Below are 20,825 nucleotides of genomic sequence, written 5' to 3' on the forward strand. Positions count from 1 at the left end.
TGGGTTCGATCCCCAGGTGGGGCGGTCCGGGTCCTTTCTGTGCGGAGTTTGCATGTTCTCCCCGTGTCTGCGTGGGTTTCCTCTGGGTGCTCCGGTTTCCTCCCACAGTCCAAAAACATGCAGCCAGGCTAATTGGAGACACTGAATTGTCCTATAGGTACCTAGTCGCTAGATGCACAAACCAGTGCATTGTAGTGCCGGTCCCATAGATAAATAGAGAGGGTCGTGTCAGGAAGGGCATCCGGCGTAAAAACTGTGCCAAATCAATAATGCGGATCATGATCCGCCGGCGACCCCTAACAAGAAAAAGTCGAGGAAATTGATTGATAGTTACACCCTGTACTTTAGTTATTATTTAGTCCAACACAGGGCATCACATATTTTTCAAACGGATCTATTAATATATTAATTTACAAATGAATTAATTAATTAACTCATTAATTTTTTCAATGGGTTGGAGCTTGTCTAGAAAACACTGGGAGCAAGCATTAAATGCATCCTGGATTTGATCACCAGGATAAAATGGAGCATCACACATTTACTGACAAAAAATGGTCCAGTTAGAGCAGCCAGTCCCCCTCCTGGCATGTTTTTGGGAGGTGAGAGATAATCAGGCTACCTGGAAGTTGTTTGTTTGTTTATTAGAATTTTAACGTCATGTTTTACACTTTGGTTACATTCATGACAGGAATGGTAGTTACTCATTACACAAGATTCATCAGTTCACAAGTTTAATATCAAACACAGTCATGGACAATTCAGTGTCTCCAATTCACCTCACTTGCATGTCTTTGGACTGTGGGAGGAAACCGGAGTGCTCGGCGGAAACCCACACAGACACAGGGAGAACATGCAAACTCCACACAGACCTGGACCGCCTCACCTGGGGATCAAACCCAGAACCTTCTTACTGTGAGGCGACAGTGCTACCCACTGAGCCATCGTGCCGCCCTTGCATTTTAGTAAACATATAGTTATAGTTAGTGATATTTCCTATGTGTCCAGACTTTATGGACACCCTGTACTGTTAGTTAGATTCTGGGAGATACACGAATTGAAATTGTTGTCTGAAGTCACTCATTGTCTGTTTTACCACCGCTTGGTCAGGGTCACGGTGAAAAAGGAGACCACAGCACCAGGAGGAAACCCTCAGGGACACAGGGAGAACATGCAAACTTCACACAGACACAAACCCAGGGCCTTCATGCTGTGAGGTGACAACTGTACCCAATACGCCATGTGCAGCCCTGTTCAGAGTTAACTCTTAAAGACAACAAGCTTGTCTAAAGAAATGAATAATTTCATTTCATTTTCATGTTTTACCACTGTTTTATCCTGGTCATGGTCACAGTGGGTCTGTTTTCCCCTGCATGACTGAATGCAATGCAGTAATACACCCCGGACGGAATGTCAATCCATTACCCAACAGATATATTTTTAACTTTCTGTGAACATAATTTTAAATACACTAATGATAAAACATAACACATGCTGAATAGTGAAACGTCCCGGGTGTGCCATCCAACCCTGCGGGTCCCAATCTGTGAAAAAAATGAATTAAATCATTTTTAGCCACTAATTCATTTACACTTATAATCTAAACATATTCAGAATGTCCAAGCTGTGCATCACACTTCCCTTTTGTGTAAATGTATTTATCTTTTTTTTGTCTTTAATTCTTTTACATTTCACTTCAAAACAACCCATAATTCTGCAGTTTTAGTTATTGATTCAGGTTCCTGAATGTACTCACCTTTCTCTCATTTATTAGACCTGAAGACTAGGATTCTGGATTAGGCCTGGTGGATCTCTTGAATTGGGAATGAACTGGCCTCAAAATTAATAATTTAAAGTAAAAATGTTATTAGAATTTTAACGTCATGTTTTACACTTTGGTTACATTCATGACAGGAACGGTAGTTACTCATTACACAAGATTCATCAGTTCACAAGTTTAATGTCAAACGTGGACAATTTTGTATCTCTAAATTACCTCACTTGCACATCTTTGGACTGCTGGAGGAAACCCACACAGACACGGGGAGAACATGCAAACTCCACACAGAAAGGTCCCGGACCGCCCCACCTGGGGAGCGAACCCAGGATCTTCTTGCTGTGAGGAGACAGTGCTGCCCACTGAGCCACCATGCCGTAGTCCTTATTTATTAACTGGACCCAACTTTTCTTGAATATGGTCATTCCGGAGTCCGAAGCTGTCCCCTGGTGCAGAGATGAAATATTTCCTGTACAGGGTGCTAGTCCAACACAGGGCATCACATATTGTATTTTCAAGTAGGCTTATTAACATATGAATGTACAATTTATACAGTTAATTAACCCATTCATTCTTGTATATTTAATGCATGTATTACCAATCTAATACACACAACATCTAAGCTGTTAATACTACCTCAGACCGTGCAAATGTTTGAGAAAAAGGGTCCAGTTAGAGCAGCCAGTCCTCCACCTGGCATGTTTCTGGGAGGTGAGAGATTACCAGGGTACCTGGAAGTAACCCAGGAAAAGTGAAACAAGCGGGTGCCCAACCCAGGGTGCATTTCTACTTTGCATCCGATGTTTTGGAGTAAGGTTTAAACTTACTGCTGTAAATTAGTATAATTTTCGTTCACAACAGGACACCAGGAGGCTAAAACAGCTTAAATGGGGTTGCTTAATTTTATAGACACTTACAGCAGCGCGTTACGCAGTGACAGCTGGCATAAATACATATTTATTCTTTACTCTACTCCAACCAGATGTTATTGTAAATGCAGCAGAAATAAGGTGCACTTATGCTACTTATTATAATTACCCCTAATGCCAGAAGCTTCGTTAGTGTTTGCCTCTTTAGCATGCATTTGTACGTTTATTATTTGTAGAAGGAGCAAAACATTGCAGGGTGGTGAATTATTTAAAAAGCAACACATCTGCAATCCTATCATTTATTGTAACCACATTCTCCTGACCGAGGTCTGGTGTCACCTAGAAACAAACACAAGCATTGGACAGTAACACACCCTGGACGTCGAACCAATCTATTGCAGGGCATCACACATTCACCCCTTCAATGATTCACTCACACACATGGGGGCCAATCAAAGTACTCGCTCTACCAGGTGAAATGTTTTCAGGGGGGTTGAAGATAATGAAGGTATGCAGAGATAATGAACATGGAGCCGTGAGTCACCACACCAGCAGAATTTGTATTTTTAGGTATTTTTTAGGTATAAATAAAGGTACAATAATAAAAAAATGATTTCTAAAAAAGTTAAGTGCGTGCATGGCCTCTCCAATCTCCTCACCTAAATCCCCATAAAAAATTAATAGAAAATGGAACACTTCTCTGTGGGTACAGAGACCCTCAAACCTTTATCAATTATATAAGAGAAACATCGAGCCACAGTGCTAAATATTTAACCACTACAACAAAACACACAGTTCATTTATTGTGCTCAGTCTTATAAACTGATCAACCATAACATTAAAACCACCTCCTTGTTTCTTCACTTACTGTCCATTTTATCAGCTCCACCTACCATATAGAAGCACTTTGTAGTTCTACAATTACTGACTGTAGTCCATCTGTTTCTCTGCATGCTTTGTTAGCCCCCTTTCATGCTGTTCTTCAATGGTCAGGACCCCAACAGGACCACCACAGAGCAGGTATTATTTAGGTGGTGGATCATTCTCAGCACTGCAGTCACTGTGCTGGTATGAGTGGATCAGACACAGCAATGCTGCTGGAGACTGAGAATAGTCCACCAACCAGAAATATCCAGCCGACAGCGCCCCGTGGGCAGCGTCTTGTGACCACTGATGAAGGTCTAGAAGATGACCAACTCAAACAGCAGCAATAGATGAGCGATCGTCTCTGACTTTACATCTACAAGGTGGACCAATTAGGTAGGCGTGTCTAATAGAGTGGACAGTGAGTGGACACGGTATTTAAAAACTCCAGCAGCGCTGCTGTGTCTGATCCACTCATACCAGCACAACACACGCTAACACACCACCACCATGTCAGTGTCACTGCAGTGCTGAGAATGATCCACCACCTAAATAATACCTGCTCTGTGGTGGTCCTGACCACTGAAGAACAGGTTGAAAGCAGGCTAAAAAAGTATGTAGAGAAACAGATGGACTACAGTCAGTAATTGTAGAATTTCTATGTTTATTCTCATAATTAAATACTTTTTGTTTCTGTGTATAAGCATAAAGTCCCATCATTATCTTTCATCAACCTTCAAAGTTGTACTAAACCAAGTGCAGATTTGAGCACCCAGAAAGATCTACTCATGCATTTCATTCACTGAACTATCACATGACATTAAATCGAGCGCAGAATTAAGCATATTTGATGAATTAGTTTCAGGCGAGTGAGCCACCCCTGCCCCTAATTTCCATATCATGTGTGTATGATACGTCCCAGATCACCCTCATTTACATCAAACCTGCCATCATTCATGCAGGTGTAGTGAAGTATTAGGCCACAGATTAGTCTGATGCACTGGTTAGAGTTTTCTCTGACTGGCATTTGAATATTTACATTTTGATGGTTGCAGATCTGTTGATATTTCATGTATGATCCTCAAGTGATTATTTGTTTGTTTGTTTATTAGGATTTTAACGTCATGTTTTACGATCCATTTTTCCAGCGTCGTACCAACTTTTTAATGCCGTCAGCAAAAATGTTTTCGGTTGAGCTCGTAACCACTGATGCAGCGCTACTTTCACATCATCACATGAAAATCTTTTTCCCCTTAAAGCTTCTTTGAGCGTCCAAAAAGGTGGAAGTCACAATGAATACTCTGGCAGTGTTCCTGAGGATTCTTAGCCCATTCCACATGGGCAATGGCCTCCAGATTACTTATAATCTTGGGTATTCTTTGTTTTTTTTTTTATAGTGTTGGAGACGGCCATATATTGTGACGGCCACTCCAGAATCTTCTAGGACTTCTTCCAGACTATAAGCGTCTCTCAGTCTCTCAGACATGACCGATTACTCCTCCTACCACCCTCACCACTTCCAACCAGAATATAAAAGGGCTGAAACATTTTGAAGATCCCTCGTATAAAAAAAACTGTGGGATTTAATACCTACAACACATTTTAAAAAGTTGGGACAGAGGTTAAGTACTTTTGAAAGATTCCACAATAATCAGGTGATTTGGTAACAGGTGAGAGAATCATGATCGGGTATAAAAGGATGATCCTTTTGATCTGATTTCCACCTTTTTGGACTCTCAAAGAAGCTTTAAGGAGAAGAAGATTTTCATGTGATGATGATGATGTGAAAGCAGCGCTACATCAGTGGCTACGAGCTCAACCAAAAACCTTTTTTGCTGACAGCATTAAACAGTTGGTACAAGGCTGGAAAAATGCATCAGAAAGTGACGACGTAGAAAAGTGATTTAGTTTGTTTTTAAAATTTGTAATAAACAGAGTTTAAAAAGTGTGGAAACTTTTTGAAGACCCCTCGTATATTTACACTGATCAGCCATAACACTAAAACCACCTCCTTGTTTCTACACTCACTGTCCATTTTATCAGCTCCACTTACCATATAGAAGCACTTTGTAGTTCTACAATTACTGACTGTAGTCCATCTGTTTCTCTGCATGCTTTGTTAGCCCCCTTTCATGCTGTTCTTCAATGGTCAGGACTCTCACAGGACCACCACAGAGCAGGTATTATTTAGGTGGTGGATCATTCTCAGCACTGCAGTGACACTGACATGGTGGTGGTGTGTTAGTGTGTGTTGTGCTGGTATGAGTGAATAAGACACAGCAGCGCTGCTGGAGTTTTTAAACACCTCACTGTCACTGCAGGACTGAGAATATTCCACCAACTGAAAACATCCAGCCGACAGCGCCCCGTGGGCAGTGTCCTGTGACCACTGATGAAGGTCTAGAAGGTGACCAACCCAAACAGCAGCAATAGATGAGCGATCGTCTCTGACTTTACATCTACAAGGTGGACCAACTAGGTAGGAGTGTCTAACAGAGTGGACAGTGAGTGGACACAGTATGTAAAAACTCCAGCAGCGCTGCTGTGTCTGATCCACTCATACCAGCACAACACACACTAACACACCACCACCATGTCAGTGTCACTGCAGTGCTGAGAATGATGGGGGTCCTGACCATTAAAGAACAGGGTGGAAGCAGATTTAAAAAGTATGCGGAGAAACAGATGGAAAGTGCTTCTATATGGTAAGTGAAGTTGATAAAATGGACAGTGAGTGTAGAAACAAGGAGGTGGTTTTAATGTTATGGCTGATCAGAGTATGTATATACGGTATATATATATATATATATATATACTGTATATATACCGTATATATATATATATATATATATATATATATATATATATATATATATATACATATATACGTATATACTGTATATAGTTCATATGGTAAAATTACATTAAAAACAAAACCCCTCTGAAACATAATGAACTCACTTCAGTAAACAGCTTTTCCCAGCAGTTATAGACGCTGTTTGTTATTCAGTGGAAGTTTCTCTGTGCATGAGCCAAACGTTCTTGTGTTTCTGACAAGCTCAGACCAGGTACATCAGAGCACCGGAGGCATTTTTATATATTTATACACACACAAACACTTATTCAAATACACAGTTTAAATACTAACGTAACCGTGAGGTTTTTCCTTTATGCATCTAAGCAAAGGTGAACGAGGACGAACGTGCATCTAATAAAACCCATCAGGTGAGTTTGTTTGTTTATTAGGATTTTAACATGTTTTACACTTTGGTTACATTCATGACAGGAACGGTAGTTGCTGGTTACCCATGATTTATCAGTTGAAGTTTAACATCAAACACAGTCATGGAAACCCACGGAGACATGCAGAGAACATGCAAACTCCACACAGAAAGGACCCGGACCGCTCCACCTGGGAATCAAACCCAGAACCTTCTTGCTGTGAGGCGACCCACCAAGGCCCCATGCCGCCCCCATGACATGAGTATAAGTTCAAAACCTCAATGTGCAGGAAGGAGGTAAAAAGATTTTGTTTCAAGGTTTGTCATCATTATTATCATTTTATTGGTTTATCCCCACTTTATCCTGGTCAGGGTCGTGGTGGGTCAGGTTTCCCTGGAATCACTGGACGCAATGCAGAACCACACCCCAGACGTTTTGCCCAGCCAACACACAGCCACAGTCACCGTGTGTGTAGATGCCTAACCGGTTGACAGCACTGCTATGGCTAGAGTAATGAACATGATCATGATACTTATTACTATTCAAATCAAATGTTTACATACAGATGTAATGCATGTCATTGGAGTGTCAGTGTGGCACGGTGGCTCGGTGGGTAGCACTGTCACCTTACAGCAAGAAGGTCCTGAGTTTGAATCTCAGGTGGGGCGGCCAGGGTCCTCCCTGTATCAGGTTTGCATGTTCTCCCCGTGTCTGTGTGGGTTTTCTTCCAGGAGCTCCGGTGTATTTGAAAACCTAGTGAGCTGCCTTGCTGTCTTACTGCCTACATAGTCGGCTGCCTCAGTAGAGAGGATTCTAATAAGTCATCAACTTATAAGGTAGGTTTATTTGAACTCACTACTTAGACAGCGATAACATCGGGTTTCGCTAACTAAGCTAACACAGTTAGCCTCATGCCATTTAAACCAATGGGATGAGGTGGCATAACACACTAGCATGTCAATTAACATCTCCCTCTGTGTACCGAAAACGGTTAAATTCACTGACAAGCCCAAACTTGCAAATAAACGACACGGGTGCAAGATTATACAAATGAAATATCAATAATAATTTATTTACGTTTGAAAATAACTCGTTCGTTTCTCCGCACCGTCCACCATATTTTTTATTTTTCTGTGAGAAAAGTTGTGTCGCACTGAATGCTGCGATTGCCTTCACCGCTAAGGCAGCATCGGACGCTCCCTCATTCTTGAGTCAAAATACAGTTGAAATTTTAAGATACCTTACTAGTGAGGGTATTAAGGCATCTAGGATTTTGAACAGCCTCCTTCTCGGGAGTGCGCACAGGATGACGTAAAATGCGTCTATGTGAAGTCGCTCTGCAACTCGAGACGAATATCTTGCATGTTAAATATCTGGACCTGTCGCAGACTCAAAATCATGTAGCATGAAAAGCATTGCGAGCAGGTTGCGAGTGGCAGCGGGTGCTATGTCGAACTACAGCCAATGAGAACGCAGGATACCCTGAGGTGAGGGGAGGGTGAGGGGAAACCCGGGGGAGGAGTGTAAAAACGTGGGACAGGGGCAGAATATAATTTGTATCAGAATACATCGGCACACACACAAGCTTTACAGTATTCATGATCTTATCGTCCACGCCAAATCATAATACCCACGTTGCATTGCAAAAAATATTTATTAACCTCCGACTCACTACAGAACAGACGATCCCTGCTGGTCATGTTGCCAAATCCACTCAGATTCATTTATTTTTCCTACTTGCTTTTACGCTGCATATCAGCACACAAACAACTCAGATCGCTCGCTACTTGTTGACGTGTATTTTTAGACGTGGTATCATTAAACCCCTCGTCACTTCTCGTGTGTGTTTTCATGACTAAACGTAGTTTGGGAGACCGGACAGACTCGCCTGTGATTCCTCCTGGTTATAGATGGTGTAGTGTGTGACCCCCTATCGCCGATCAGTCGTGTAGTGTGAAATACACAAGGACTTAAAAGGCTCCCGATTGTAAGAGATCCAGTTGTGTAGTGTGAACTGTACAGAGATCTGACGACTTGGAATGTTGTGTAGTGTGAACTTGGCATAACTCAGCGGACATAATCGCTGTCTAACTAGAGCGTCTCAATGATCTGCCTTCTAAAGCTCAATGTCAGGTAAAATCCTCTCTGCTTGGGCAGCTGCCCAGGTCAGCAGCGGGCATCAGCAGTTCACCAGGTTGTGATCCAGACCCGGTATGTTTGTAACGGAAAATAACAGCGATGCTTTCGTGATAAGTGGTCGTACAGAATCTGTTTCCTTTCTGTGTCCATCATTCTGTCACAGATGCATTTAAGTCTGATCACAGGCTGTTCTCAGGCTCCGCCAGGGAGAAAATTGCATGGTGCTGGCACACGTCTCAAATGCTTCCTTTTCCTTCCGAAAGGTGCCGAGACAAGCGCGCCAGCCGCAGTGTGAAATGCCAGGGCTTGTTTTTTTTTCTTGTGTAGTAGCATTCTCCACAAAGTCTCAATCACACGAGCTGTTGCGCTAAACACACTTCTCTGGAAGGGGAAGCGTCATTTCGTGGACGTGTGCTGCTAACAGGCATCGCTGTAAACAGTCACACAAGATCACACATCTCAGAAAAAAGGACTATAAAAGGAACGTGTGGAATGAGCCATAAAATAAAAAGATAAAAACCTCCAGAGGTTTATAGATTTATTATACAAACCCTTAAAAAAGATGCTCAATGAAAAACAATCATATTTATATAATGCTGCTGGGAAAAGAAGAACAGTCAGCTGGGACTAAAACAAACACATAAAGAATCAATAATAACTGATTGTGAGGTTTGTTCTGTGTAGAAGAACGTCAAGATAATGGATAAAATACTACTCATTATACAACCCCAAATCAGAAAAATAAAAACACAGAGTTTCTTACATTTACTTTGACTTTTATTTGATGTCAGACAGGATGAACCTGAGATATTTCATGTTTTATCTGCTCAACTTCATTTCATTTATTAATAAACATCCATTCCTGCATTTCAGGCCTGCAACACATTCCAAAAAAAGTTGGGATGGGGGCAATTTAGGGCTAGTAATGAGGTGAAAACTAAATAATGATGTGATTCCAAACAGGTGATTGTAATCATGGTTTGATACAAAAGCAGCATCCAGGAAAGGCTGAGAGTCTCTGATGAGTAAAGATGATCAGAGGATCCAGTTTGTCCACAAATGTGTGAGAAAATTATTGAAATGTTTAAAAACAATGAACCTCAAAGAAAGATTAGAAGGGATTTGCATGTTCTCCCTCTACAGTGCAGAATATCATTAAACAATTCAAGGAATCGGGAGGAATTTCAGTGCATAAAGGCCAAGGGTGCAAACTTAAGCTGAACGCTCGTGATCTTCCATCCCTCAGACGCACTGCATCAAGAACCACGACTCAACACTAGCTGATATAACCACATGGGTGAGGGATTAGTTTATCAAACCTTCATCAAGCTCTACAATACAGAGTTACTGCACAAATTATACTTAACACTTTACAGTGCAAAAAAGAAGCCTTTTGTTAACCATGTCCAGAAGCGGCATCGACTTCTCTGGGCTCTGAGGCATCTGGGATGGACCATTGTATTGTGGTCAGATTTTAAGTGTGGTGAAAAGGAACGGCAACATTACAAAGTGGTAAATGCTTTACTGTCCCAACTTTTTTGGAATGTGTTGCAGGCCTGAAATACAGGAATGGATGTTTATTAATAAATGAAATGAAGTTGAGCAGATAAAACATGAAATATCTCAGGTTCATCCTGTCTGACATCAAATAAAAGTCAAAGTAAATGTAAGGAACTGTGTTTTTTTATTATTTGCATTGTCCATACTGTCCCAACTTCTGATTCAGCCTGTACAGAGTATAAACTGGAGTGAACACCGAGAACTGGGACAAGTCCTCATTGCCACACATCAGTGCCCAAGCACAAATACCTGAGGTCAGGTTCCAATCTCAAGTTAGATGTGAAGCTATGACAGTATAGCAGTCATTCATTCATTCATTCATTCATTCATTCATTCATTCATTTATTGCCTGTTTTACCACCACTTTATCCAGTTCAGGGTCAAAATCCAATTTACTGGGCAAAAGGTATGAAACACCCCGGACCAAGTCACCAGTCCATCACAGGGCAAACACACAAAGGATAATTTAGTATCTCAAATTAACCTGACTAAATGTTTTTGGACTGTGGGAGGAAACCCACACAGACACGGGGAGAACATGCAAACTCCACACAGAAAGGACCCGGACCACCCCACCTGGGAATCAAACCCAGGACCTTCTTGCTATGAGGTGACAGTGCTACCCACCGAGCCACTGTGCCACCACAGTATAGCAATGTGGTGGATAAGGTACTGGACTAGTAATTAGAAGGTTGCTGGGTCCACCACTGCCAAGTTGGCACTGCTGGACCCCTGAGCAAGGCCCTTGTAAGTCGCTTTGAATAAAAGCGTCTGCTAAATGCCGCAAATGTAAGATAAACTGTTTTGGCTGGAGGAAGAGCATTTTCTTACAAAGCTCCACAACTTTGGAATAATCTCCCTGCCTCTGTTCGGGACTCGGACACAGTCTCAATGTTTATGTCTAGACTGAAAACATATTTGTTTACTCAGGCCTTTGATTAGTTTTTTTTTTTCAGACCAGGGGTGTGTGGCTCCGGTCCTGGAGATCTGGGGTCTGGGCGGTCTGGTGCTCGCATGTTTTGTCAGATTTGCTGGCGCTGCATGTTGGCTTCTGGTTGCGTCCAGCTCCTTGACTCTGGGACCGGAGTTGTCCACCCCGAATATAGACAAAGACGCAGAGCTTGGGGGTTCTTGGTCATAGAAACCTGTGCTGATCAGGGATGTTGGGTTGCTGTCATTCTGCCTCTCTTATCTGATCACTCAGGTTTGACGACGGTGGGGGAGATAGGCGCCGATGTCCTGTGAAAGCCTTCATGACTTTGTTACCTGCTCGCTCTTCCTTTTAGTTATGCTGTAATAATTAGGGCTGCCGGAGTCTAAAGCTACTCTCTGTAAAACCGATAATTTACTTAATTCACATTGTACACTTTTAACTATACATTTTCTGTTGTTTTACCCCACGGTGGTTCTGATGGAAACCTGTTTACCCACCCGAGGTTAAGGAATTAAGTCGAGCCTGCCGTGCCAACAATGCTGCTCCTGCCAGATGTGATGGAAACCTGGCGTGTTTGCACCAAGAATGTCAAGAACTCACTACAAACTTTATCACAGACTGGACTGAATAATAACTCCAATTATTTTTGCTAGTTATAACTTTTAGTTCATTTTAACTTGTGGGTCCCTGCTGAATCTGGTTCCTCTCAAGGTTCCTTCCTGTAATTTTAAGGGAGTTTTTCTTTGCCACTGTCGCCCTCGGCTTGCTCAACAGGGTTTTTGTTTTTGTATCTGTTGGTCCTGGATTCTGTAAAGTTGCTTTGAGACAATGTCTGTTGTAAAAAGCGCTATATAAATAAACTTGACCTGACTTGTTCTGCAGGGCACATGGGTTCTGAGGAACCAGATTCAATCCTCGTCTATGTCACGTCACTCTAGAAGATTGATTGGCTACTCTGTATTGCCCTTTGGTGGAAATGTGTGTGTGTTACCATGTGAAAGTGTACAGAGTGTATACCTTCCTGCCTTGTGCTCAGTGTTTCCATGATGCTGTCAAACCCACAGCAGCTCTAACCAGGATGAAGCAGTTCGTGAAAATTATTGAACATCCAATGAGTCGATATAATGACTCTGGGGCGGGAGGATTTAAAATTAAATGATATGTCGAGCATCATGAAAAACACAAAGTGCATAATGTTACTACTCACTAATGATGGGAATCAGTGGGAACCCTGAGCTGCAACGAGACGCTCCCACCTAGGGGTAACAGGAGACAATAACACCCGAAGTCTACGTAATTTTGTGAAGCAGGATTTTCTGCAGTGAAGGCAACCGAAACAAAGATAACATGTTGGAAATGGAAGCAGTGTTTTCCCTGGCGTTTGTAGCGATCTCTGGATATTCTGCCTTGATTTTAATCCAAAATGCTGGCAGGTTTGAGAGAAGGCCACCATCATTTGCGATCTCCAGCAGTTGATCATCTTCCAGCACGGACGTGCTTGATGCAGCAGGGATGTTTACAAATGGGTCGCAGATCCATTCCTTCACATTTAGTGATTTTTCAAAATAAAACATCTTTCAGAGTTTGATTGTCAATAAAACAAACAAAAAAATCAATTATTTATTGTTTCTGTGCCACTCAGTAATAAATGACCCACGGACCAGTTGGGGACCACTGCTCTAAATGCCATCCGGTGCTTTTCTGTGCCGCGGGTTCTCCAGGCAAAAGATTCCGACTCCACGGAAGGTGACACAGTGTCTCCAGTTATTAGGCCTGGGAGAGATTGGCTTCGCTCGCAGAATTCAGATGAGCTTCCCTCGGTCGGTGTGTACGTGCCGCACGCTGACCGTTTCCCCACACTGGGAGAACGGTTTCCCATCTTTATCTTCCTGACACCAGGACTGTAACGGGAACAGCGAATATGGGCTAGCACGTGTTTAATAACAGCCAGCCCTCAAAAGAATGAGTAGAGAAACAGATTGAAGTGTGAGAGTTTATATTTCACAGTGCATTACAGTCCGGCTGCAGGCTGCGGTCCAGCCAAGCGCGGTGACCTTAACATCATTTAGGTATTCATCAAAAATCCAGGACGTTGAGCGCATTCGACACGCTACCGACTCACCAGTTCTGAATAATCCTCTTCTATACGCACGGCTGCCATGAACCAGCCGTTAATAACGTCTCCCGATATCCATCCCCACCGGGCTTAGCACCGTGGCGTAGTTTTGAAGACGGTGAATAAAACAATGCTACTCAGTCTTTCGAGGAAGAGCGGCGAATTATAATGAATAATTTTACATCAGTAATAAGTGGGATGGGACGAGACGGGCTCATTCAGGACGCTTTCTTTTGTCTTTGCTCATAATGAAAAATAATGAATGAGAAAATGTGCTGCATGGCATTACTACATTCATCACACATCGTTTGTGGACGGCAGGTCTAGTGTACGGTTGCTTTGTGCAGTAGAGACACATTTTGCATGCAGTCACAAAGAAATGTGCTTTTTACACTTATCAGCCATAACATTAAAACCACCTCCTTGTTTCTACACTTACTGTCCATTTTATCAGCTCCACTTACCATATAGAAGCACTTTGAAGTTCTACAATTACTGACTGTAGTCCATCTGTTTCTCTACATGCTTTGTTAGCCCCCTTTCATGCTGTTCTTCAATGGTCAGGACCCCCACAGAGCAGGTATTATTTAGGTGGTGGATCATTCTCAGCACTGCAGTGACACTGACATGGTGGTGGTGTGTTAGTGTGTGTTGTGCTGGTATGAGTGGATCAGACCCAGCAGCGCTGCTGGAGTTTTTAAATACTGTGTCCACTCACCGCCCACTGTTTATTAGACACTCTTACCTAGTTGGTCGACCTTGTAGATGTAAAGTCAGAGACGATCGCTCATCTATTGCTGCTGTTTGAGTCGGTCATCTTCTAGACCTTCATCAGTGGTCACAGGACGCTGCCCACGGGGCGCTGTTGGCTGGATATATTTGGTTAGTGGACGATTCTCAGTCCAGCAGTGACAGTGAGGTGCTTAAAAACTCCAGCAGCGCTGCTGTCTGATCCACTCATACCAGCACAACACACACTAACACACCACCACCATGTCAGTGTCACTGCAGTGCTGAGAATGATCCACCACCTAAATAATACCTGCTCTGTGGTGGTCCTGTGGGGGTCCTGACCATTGAAGAACAGCATGAAAGGGGGCTAACAAAGCATGTAGAGAGACAGATGGACGACAGTCAGTAATTGTAGAACTACAAAGTGCTTCTATATGGTAAGTGGAGCTGATAAAATGGACAGTGAGTGTAGAAACAAGGATGTTTTCAAATGTTTGAACAAACACAAGAAACTTTTTGGACAAACATAAAAAAAAACACTGCTGATGATTATAAATGTTACATTTATTACATTATTTTAACCACCACATTTTTATTGTGCTATCAATCAATAATTAAACCACAATAAATTAAAGGCCTGGTCTTTTGAAGTGGGGGGCGTATCTACCCCTTGAGGGTGCTGCTTTCACCTCTTGTAAAGTAGCTGCTATTTAGTAACAGTGCAGCATCAAACAATGAAAAATTTATTCATTTTCTCTCTTTTTCTCCCAATTTATTGTAGCCAATTAGCTTTCCACAGCACGGGACCCTGATCGCGCCCGAGGAGAGTATATTTGCATGACACGCGCTTCCTCAGATGTGTGTGCAGTCCACGACCCCTTCTAATTCACCTGTGAGGTCAGTCTCGTGCATGGAGAGTCACACACTGACCTTCACGTTCCTGCACTTTTGTACAGACGCCTCAGGTTACTAATAAGTGTCCTTATACAGCATTGAAGACCCCACCCCCATTTTTTAGTCTGGGCTTTTTCCACCCAGCAGACTAGTGGCCAGTTGTGTCTACTAGGGGGTGCCCAGCCAATCAGAAAGCAGAGCTGAGATTCGAACTCAGAGAGGTTAGAATCCCTGCGCTGGTGTGCCAGCAGAATATCTCGAGATGCCATTCAGGATGTTTAATTTTAACATGGACGCTGTTTCCCTCAGGTGATTATTAAGTCTCGTCATCTTCAGACTGGACAAGTGCAGCTCCTTCCTGGCAGGTATTTTTTTTATACCCACTGATAAACCATCCTGCAACTGATTTAAGATGCAACTGGACACTTCTACACATCTACCCAAGATCACAGTCTAAAAGAACAGTCCTCAGTGACCCACATTACATATGGTATTCCTCAGGGTTCCAGTTGAGGTACTATGTTAAAGGTATGTTTTTGGGAGGAATCTACAATATTATCACATCATTATACAATTCAAAAGATCTAATATGCAAAAGTGTGTAAAGCTCAATATTTAACACGTCTGAATAGTTCTGTGGTGCTGGAGGTTCATTAGCAGATTGCTCCATTAAACAAAAAATCAGCAACCGCACCACTAAACAACAATACAAATTTATTAAAAATGTCTTTAACAGTCAAATACTCTTAACAATAAAGTCTCCAAATATGAGAGAAAAAAAACAGAAAAAAAATATTTCAAATGACATGGTGTTCCTCAAGGCTCTAGTCTAGGTCCTGTGTCAAACTTGTCAGGTGTTTTTCTCTACAGGAGCCCCGACCAGCATGTTGTTCTTGGGAGTGCAGCTCTCCGGCTTCATGGTCATCACCTGTACTGAGTAACCGTGAGTCTCAGCAGCCCAGCTACGGTCCAGGTCCACCAAACCCATACAGCGTTTCCCTGGAGACAGAGAACAGAATGGACACATAAACTGCTGTCTAATAACATTTACAGAACGCCTTTATTTGTAATATACATATACAGTGCCACTGTACAGCCATTGTATGGTGCCCCTGAAGCAGAGAGGGTTAAGGGCCTTACATGCAAACTCTACACAGAAAGGACCCAGACCGCTCCACCTGGGAATTGAACACAGGACCTTCTTGCTGCGAGGCGACAGTGCTAACCACTGAGCCACTGTGCTGCCCGGATAGATAGATAGATAGATAGATAGATAGATAGATAGATAGATAGATAGATAGATAGATAGATAGATAGATAGATAGATAGATAGATTAGATAGATGGATAGATGGATGGATGGATGGATGGATGGAAGGACAGACAGACAGATAGATAGATAAAAGACGATAGATAGACAGACAGATAAACAGACAGATAGATAGATAAACAGACAGACAGACAGATACTGTAGATAAATAGATAGATGGATAGATAGATAGACAGACAGATAGAAAGACAGACAGACAGACAGATAGATAGATAGACAGACACAGACAGATAGATAGAAAGACAGACAAACAGATACTGTAGATAGACAGACAGACAGACAGACAGACAGACAGATACTATAGATAGATAGGTAGATAGAAAGACAGACAAACAGATACTGTAGATAGACAGACAGACAGACAGATACTATAGATAGATAGGTAGATAGAAAGACAGACAAACAGATACTGTAGATAGATAGATAGATAGATAGATAGATAGATAGATAGATAGATAGATAGATAGAGATACAGATAAATAGATAGATAGCTAGAGATAGACAGACAGACAGATAGATAGAAAGACAGACAAACAGATACTGTAGATAGATAGACAGATAGATAGACAGACAGACAGACAGATACTGTAGGTAGATAGATACTGTAGGTAGATAGATACTGTAGATAGAAACAGACAGACAGACAGACAGACAGATAGACAGACACTGTAGGTAGATAGATAGATAGATACTGTAGGTAGAGACAGACAGACAGACAGATAGATAGACAGATAGATGGATAGATAGATAGATAGACATACAGATATAGATAGATAGATAAATAGATAGATAGCTAGAGATAGACAGACAGGCAGACAGACAGGCAGACAGGCAGACAGACAGACAGACAGACAGACAGATACTGTAGGTAGATAGATACTGTAGGTAGATAGATACTGTAGATAGAGACAGACAGACAGACAGATAGACAGACACTGTAGGTAGATAGATAGATAGATAGATAGATAGATACTGTAGGTAGAGACAGACAGACAGACAGATAGATAGATAGACAGATAGATGGATAGATAGATAGATAGACATAGAGATATAGATAGATAGATAAATAGATAGATAGCTAGAGATAGACAGACAGGCAGACAGACAGGCAGACAGACAGATAGATAGAAAGACAGACAAACAGATACTGTAGATAGATAGACAGATAGATAGATAGACAGACAGACAGACAGACAGACAGATACTGTAGGTAGATAGATACTGTAGATAGAGACAGACAGACATATAGATAGACAGACAGACAGACACTGTAGGTAGATAGATAGATAGATACTGTAGATAGAGACAGACAGACAGACAGATAGATAGATAGACAGACAGATAGATAGATAGATAGATAGACAGACAGACAGACAGATAGATAGACAGATAGACAGACAGACAGACAGATAGATAGATAGATTAAACCAGTGATAAGTGAGAAACATCAGTGCTCATCTGACATTTGTTGGACAACAACAGGTTATTCTGTCTGACAAAACAACAAATAAAAATTACAGTTAATGATACTGAAGATCAAATGTTTGCTGCTCTGCAATGCTGATGTATGAGCAGGCAGAAACAAAAGATACAGAAACAAGTCATAGACATCATAAAATACTAAACCAATGAACCAGCAAGCAAAAGCCTGAGAAGAACGGCTTTTAAAAGGATCTACCAGGTACACTGCATTAGTCATCTGAATAGCTTACTTTTATTAAAGATGATTAAATAATAAATTACACTTTTCATTATAAAATTCTTAAGAATAATACACTAATTAAAACCACCTCCTTATTTCTACACTCACTGTCTATTTTATCAGCTCCACTTACCACATAGAAGCACTTTGTAGTTCTACAATTACTGACTGTAGTCCATCTGTTTCTCGGCATGCTTTTTTAACCTTCTTTTACCCTGTTCTTCAATGGTCAGGACCCCACAGAGCAGGTATTATTTAGGTGGTGGATGATTCTCAGCACTGCAGTAACACTGACATGGTGGTGGTGTGTTAGTGTGTGTTGTGCTGGTATGAGTGAAACAGACACAGCAGCGCATGTCAGTGTCACTGCAGTGCTGAGAATGATCCACCACCTAAATAATACCTGCTCTGTGGTGGTCCTGTGGGGGTCCTGACCATTGAAGAACAGCATGAAAAAGGCTAACAAAGCATGCAGAGAAACAGATGGACTACAGTCAGTAATTGTAGAACTACAAGTGCTTCTATATGGTAAGTGGAGCTGATAAAATGGACAGTGAGTGTAGAAACAATGAAGTAGGAATTTCCACTCTGAGATCTTGTGTAAACTCTTCCCAGAAATGAGAAACGTCCAGATAAACGTCTGTGGTTTTGAATTTGGACGTCCAGTGAGTTTATGGTCGGGTTGGCTGTATGGTGAACGTCCTTCAGCAAATACATTTTTCTGCTCCATCTAATGTGTTCTAGGGTTTGTTTTTATTATAGAAAAATGCAGAGTCTCTTCCAGAGGTTAATATTCTTTTATATTATTTTGTTTTTATTCTTCTTACTTCCCCTTCAAACGCTCCATATTTTAAAGAGCATCATTATAGTTTGGGGCATCAGGAGAACTATTTCTCAGAGCTCTGTGAATAAATGTGTTTGGATCCGAGAAATTTTTACAGCTGCCGGCGTCACATAACAGACGCCTATTAAACAGAGACGCTGGGCCAAGCTGCCTGTTCAGTTCCATCCACAAAAACTGGAACAGAAACTGAACCCACGTTTAACATTCTGTAAATCTGAAATGAAATGAATGAACGTTGTTCTCGTTTTCAGTTCAGAAGCTTATAATTAGGAAAATTGATAATCACATCACACGAGCGATCCTTCTCTCCGTGAAATATCAGGAGATCATTTATACGACCTTAAATCTAAGCAAATTAGAGCTGCAGAAAAACCAAACAGATGGTGCAGCGTGAACAAATACGCAAAGAAAAGGTCACATTCATATTTCGGTTGTCAGATTTTTAACTAAGGGTTCGTTATTTTGTGGAAAAACTGACGTCTGAGTACACAGTGTTCCCTCCACACACGCTAAACCAATATAACAGCTAAAATGTTTCAAAATCCAAATCCTCATCACACTTAGTGCAGTTTATGTTCATTATTTCAGTCACACATTAATAACAGGTGTATAAAATTAATTATATAAAATATACCTGCTTGTGAAAGACACCCTTCCGTTCTAGAATGAGTCCTGAACGAACAGTTTTATTTCTTTATTCATTTATTTATTTAAAGGATTTTGAGGTGATGTTTTCACTTTGGTTCCATTAATAAGTAGACAGGTTAGAGGTTACCCATGATTCATCAGTTCAAGTCATCACGGCCAATTTTGTGTCTCCAATTCACCACACTGAGCTGTGTGAGGAAACTGTGCCTTCACAGACCCCCACAGACAACGGGAGAACATGCAAACTCTACACAGAAAGGACCCGGAGGCTGGGTAGGGTAGGGTAGGCTAGGCTTATGTGGTTAATAATTATCATTAATAATAAAAAAATATTAATGTAAATGTTAATGTTGTGACGACGGTGATGTAAAATAATGTAAATAGACAGACAGATAGATAGAAAGACAGACAGATGATAGATAGATAGATAGATAGATAGATAGAAAGACAGACAGATGATAGATAGACAGACAGACAGACAGATAGATAGAAAGACAGACAGACAGATGATAGATAGATAGATAGATAGATAGATAGATAGATAGATAGATAGATAGATAGATAGATAGATAGATAGATAGATGATAGATTGATAGATAGAAAGACAGACAGACGATAGATAGATAGATAGATAAGGTATATAGATAGATAGACAGACAGACAGATAGAAAGACAGACAGACAATAGATAGATAGATAAGGTATATAGATAGATAGACAGACAGACAGATAGAAAGACAGACAGATGATAGATAGATAGATAGACAGACAGACAGATAGATGGATAGATAGACAGATAGATAGACAGAAAGACAGATAGATAGACAGACAGACAGACAGACAGACAGATGGACTTTATTAATCCTGAAGCGTCAACAGAGAGGCTACAGCGGCTAAAGCTAATTCTGGGGTAATTAAAGTGAAGCGCCCACCTGAGCACATGTTTAATGTGAGGGTGTGAAGGTGGCGGAAGCTTCACTCAAGCAGCTGTAAGGAACGAGATCAGGAAACAGACATGGAGGATCTAATCTGACTGAGGGCTCTTCAGTGGGATGAGGGACCATTACTGTGGTCCTACAATTGTAGTTCTACAATTACTGACTGTAGTCCATCTGTTTCTCTGCATGCTTTTTTAACCTTCTTTTACCCTGTTCTTCAATGGTCAGGACCACCACAGAGCAGGTATTATTTAGTTGGTG

At 41.5% G+C, this 20,825-nt stretch overlaps 1 protein-coding gene across 1 annotated transcript in view; it reads right to left on the reverse strand.

Annotated features, from left to right (window-relative positions):
* Positions 1–14,756: 14,756 nt before the first annotated feature.
* gstcd (glutathione S-transferase, C-terminal domain containing) overlaps positions 14,757–20,825 on the reverse strand; it is a 170,735-nt gene continuing 164,666 nt past the window's right edge. Inside the window, exon 11 of the mRNA XM_062995301.1 lies at positions 14,757–16,103. Coding sequence (XP_062851371.1) covers positions 15,955–16,103 — 149 coding nt within the window. The 3' untranslated portion in view covers positions 14,757–15,954. The remainder of the gene's footprint in view (positions 16,104–20,825) is intronic.

This window comes from Trichomycterus rosablanca, chromosome 5, assembly GCF_030014385.1.
Source record: "Trichomycterus rosablanca isolate fTriRos1 chromosome 5, fTriRos1.hap1, whole genome shotgun sequence".
NCBI classification, from domain to species: Eukaryota; Metazoa; Chordata; class Actinopteri; order Siluriformes; family Trichomycteridae; genus Trichomycterus; species Trichomycterus rosablanca.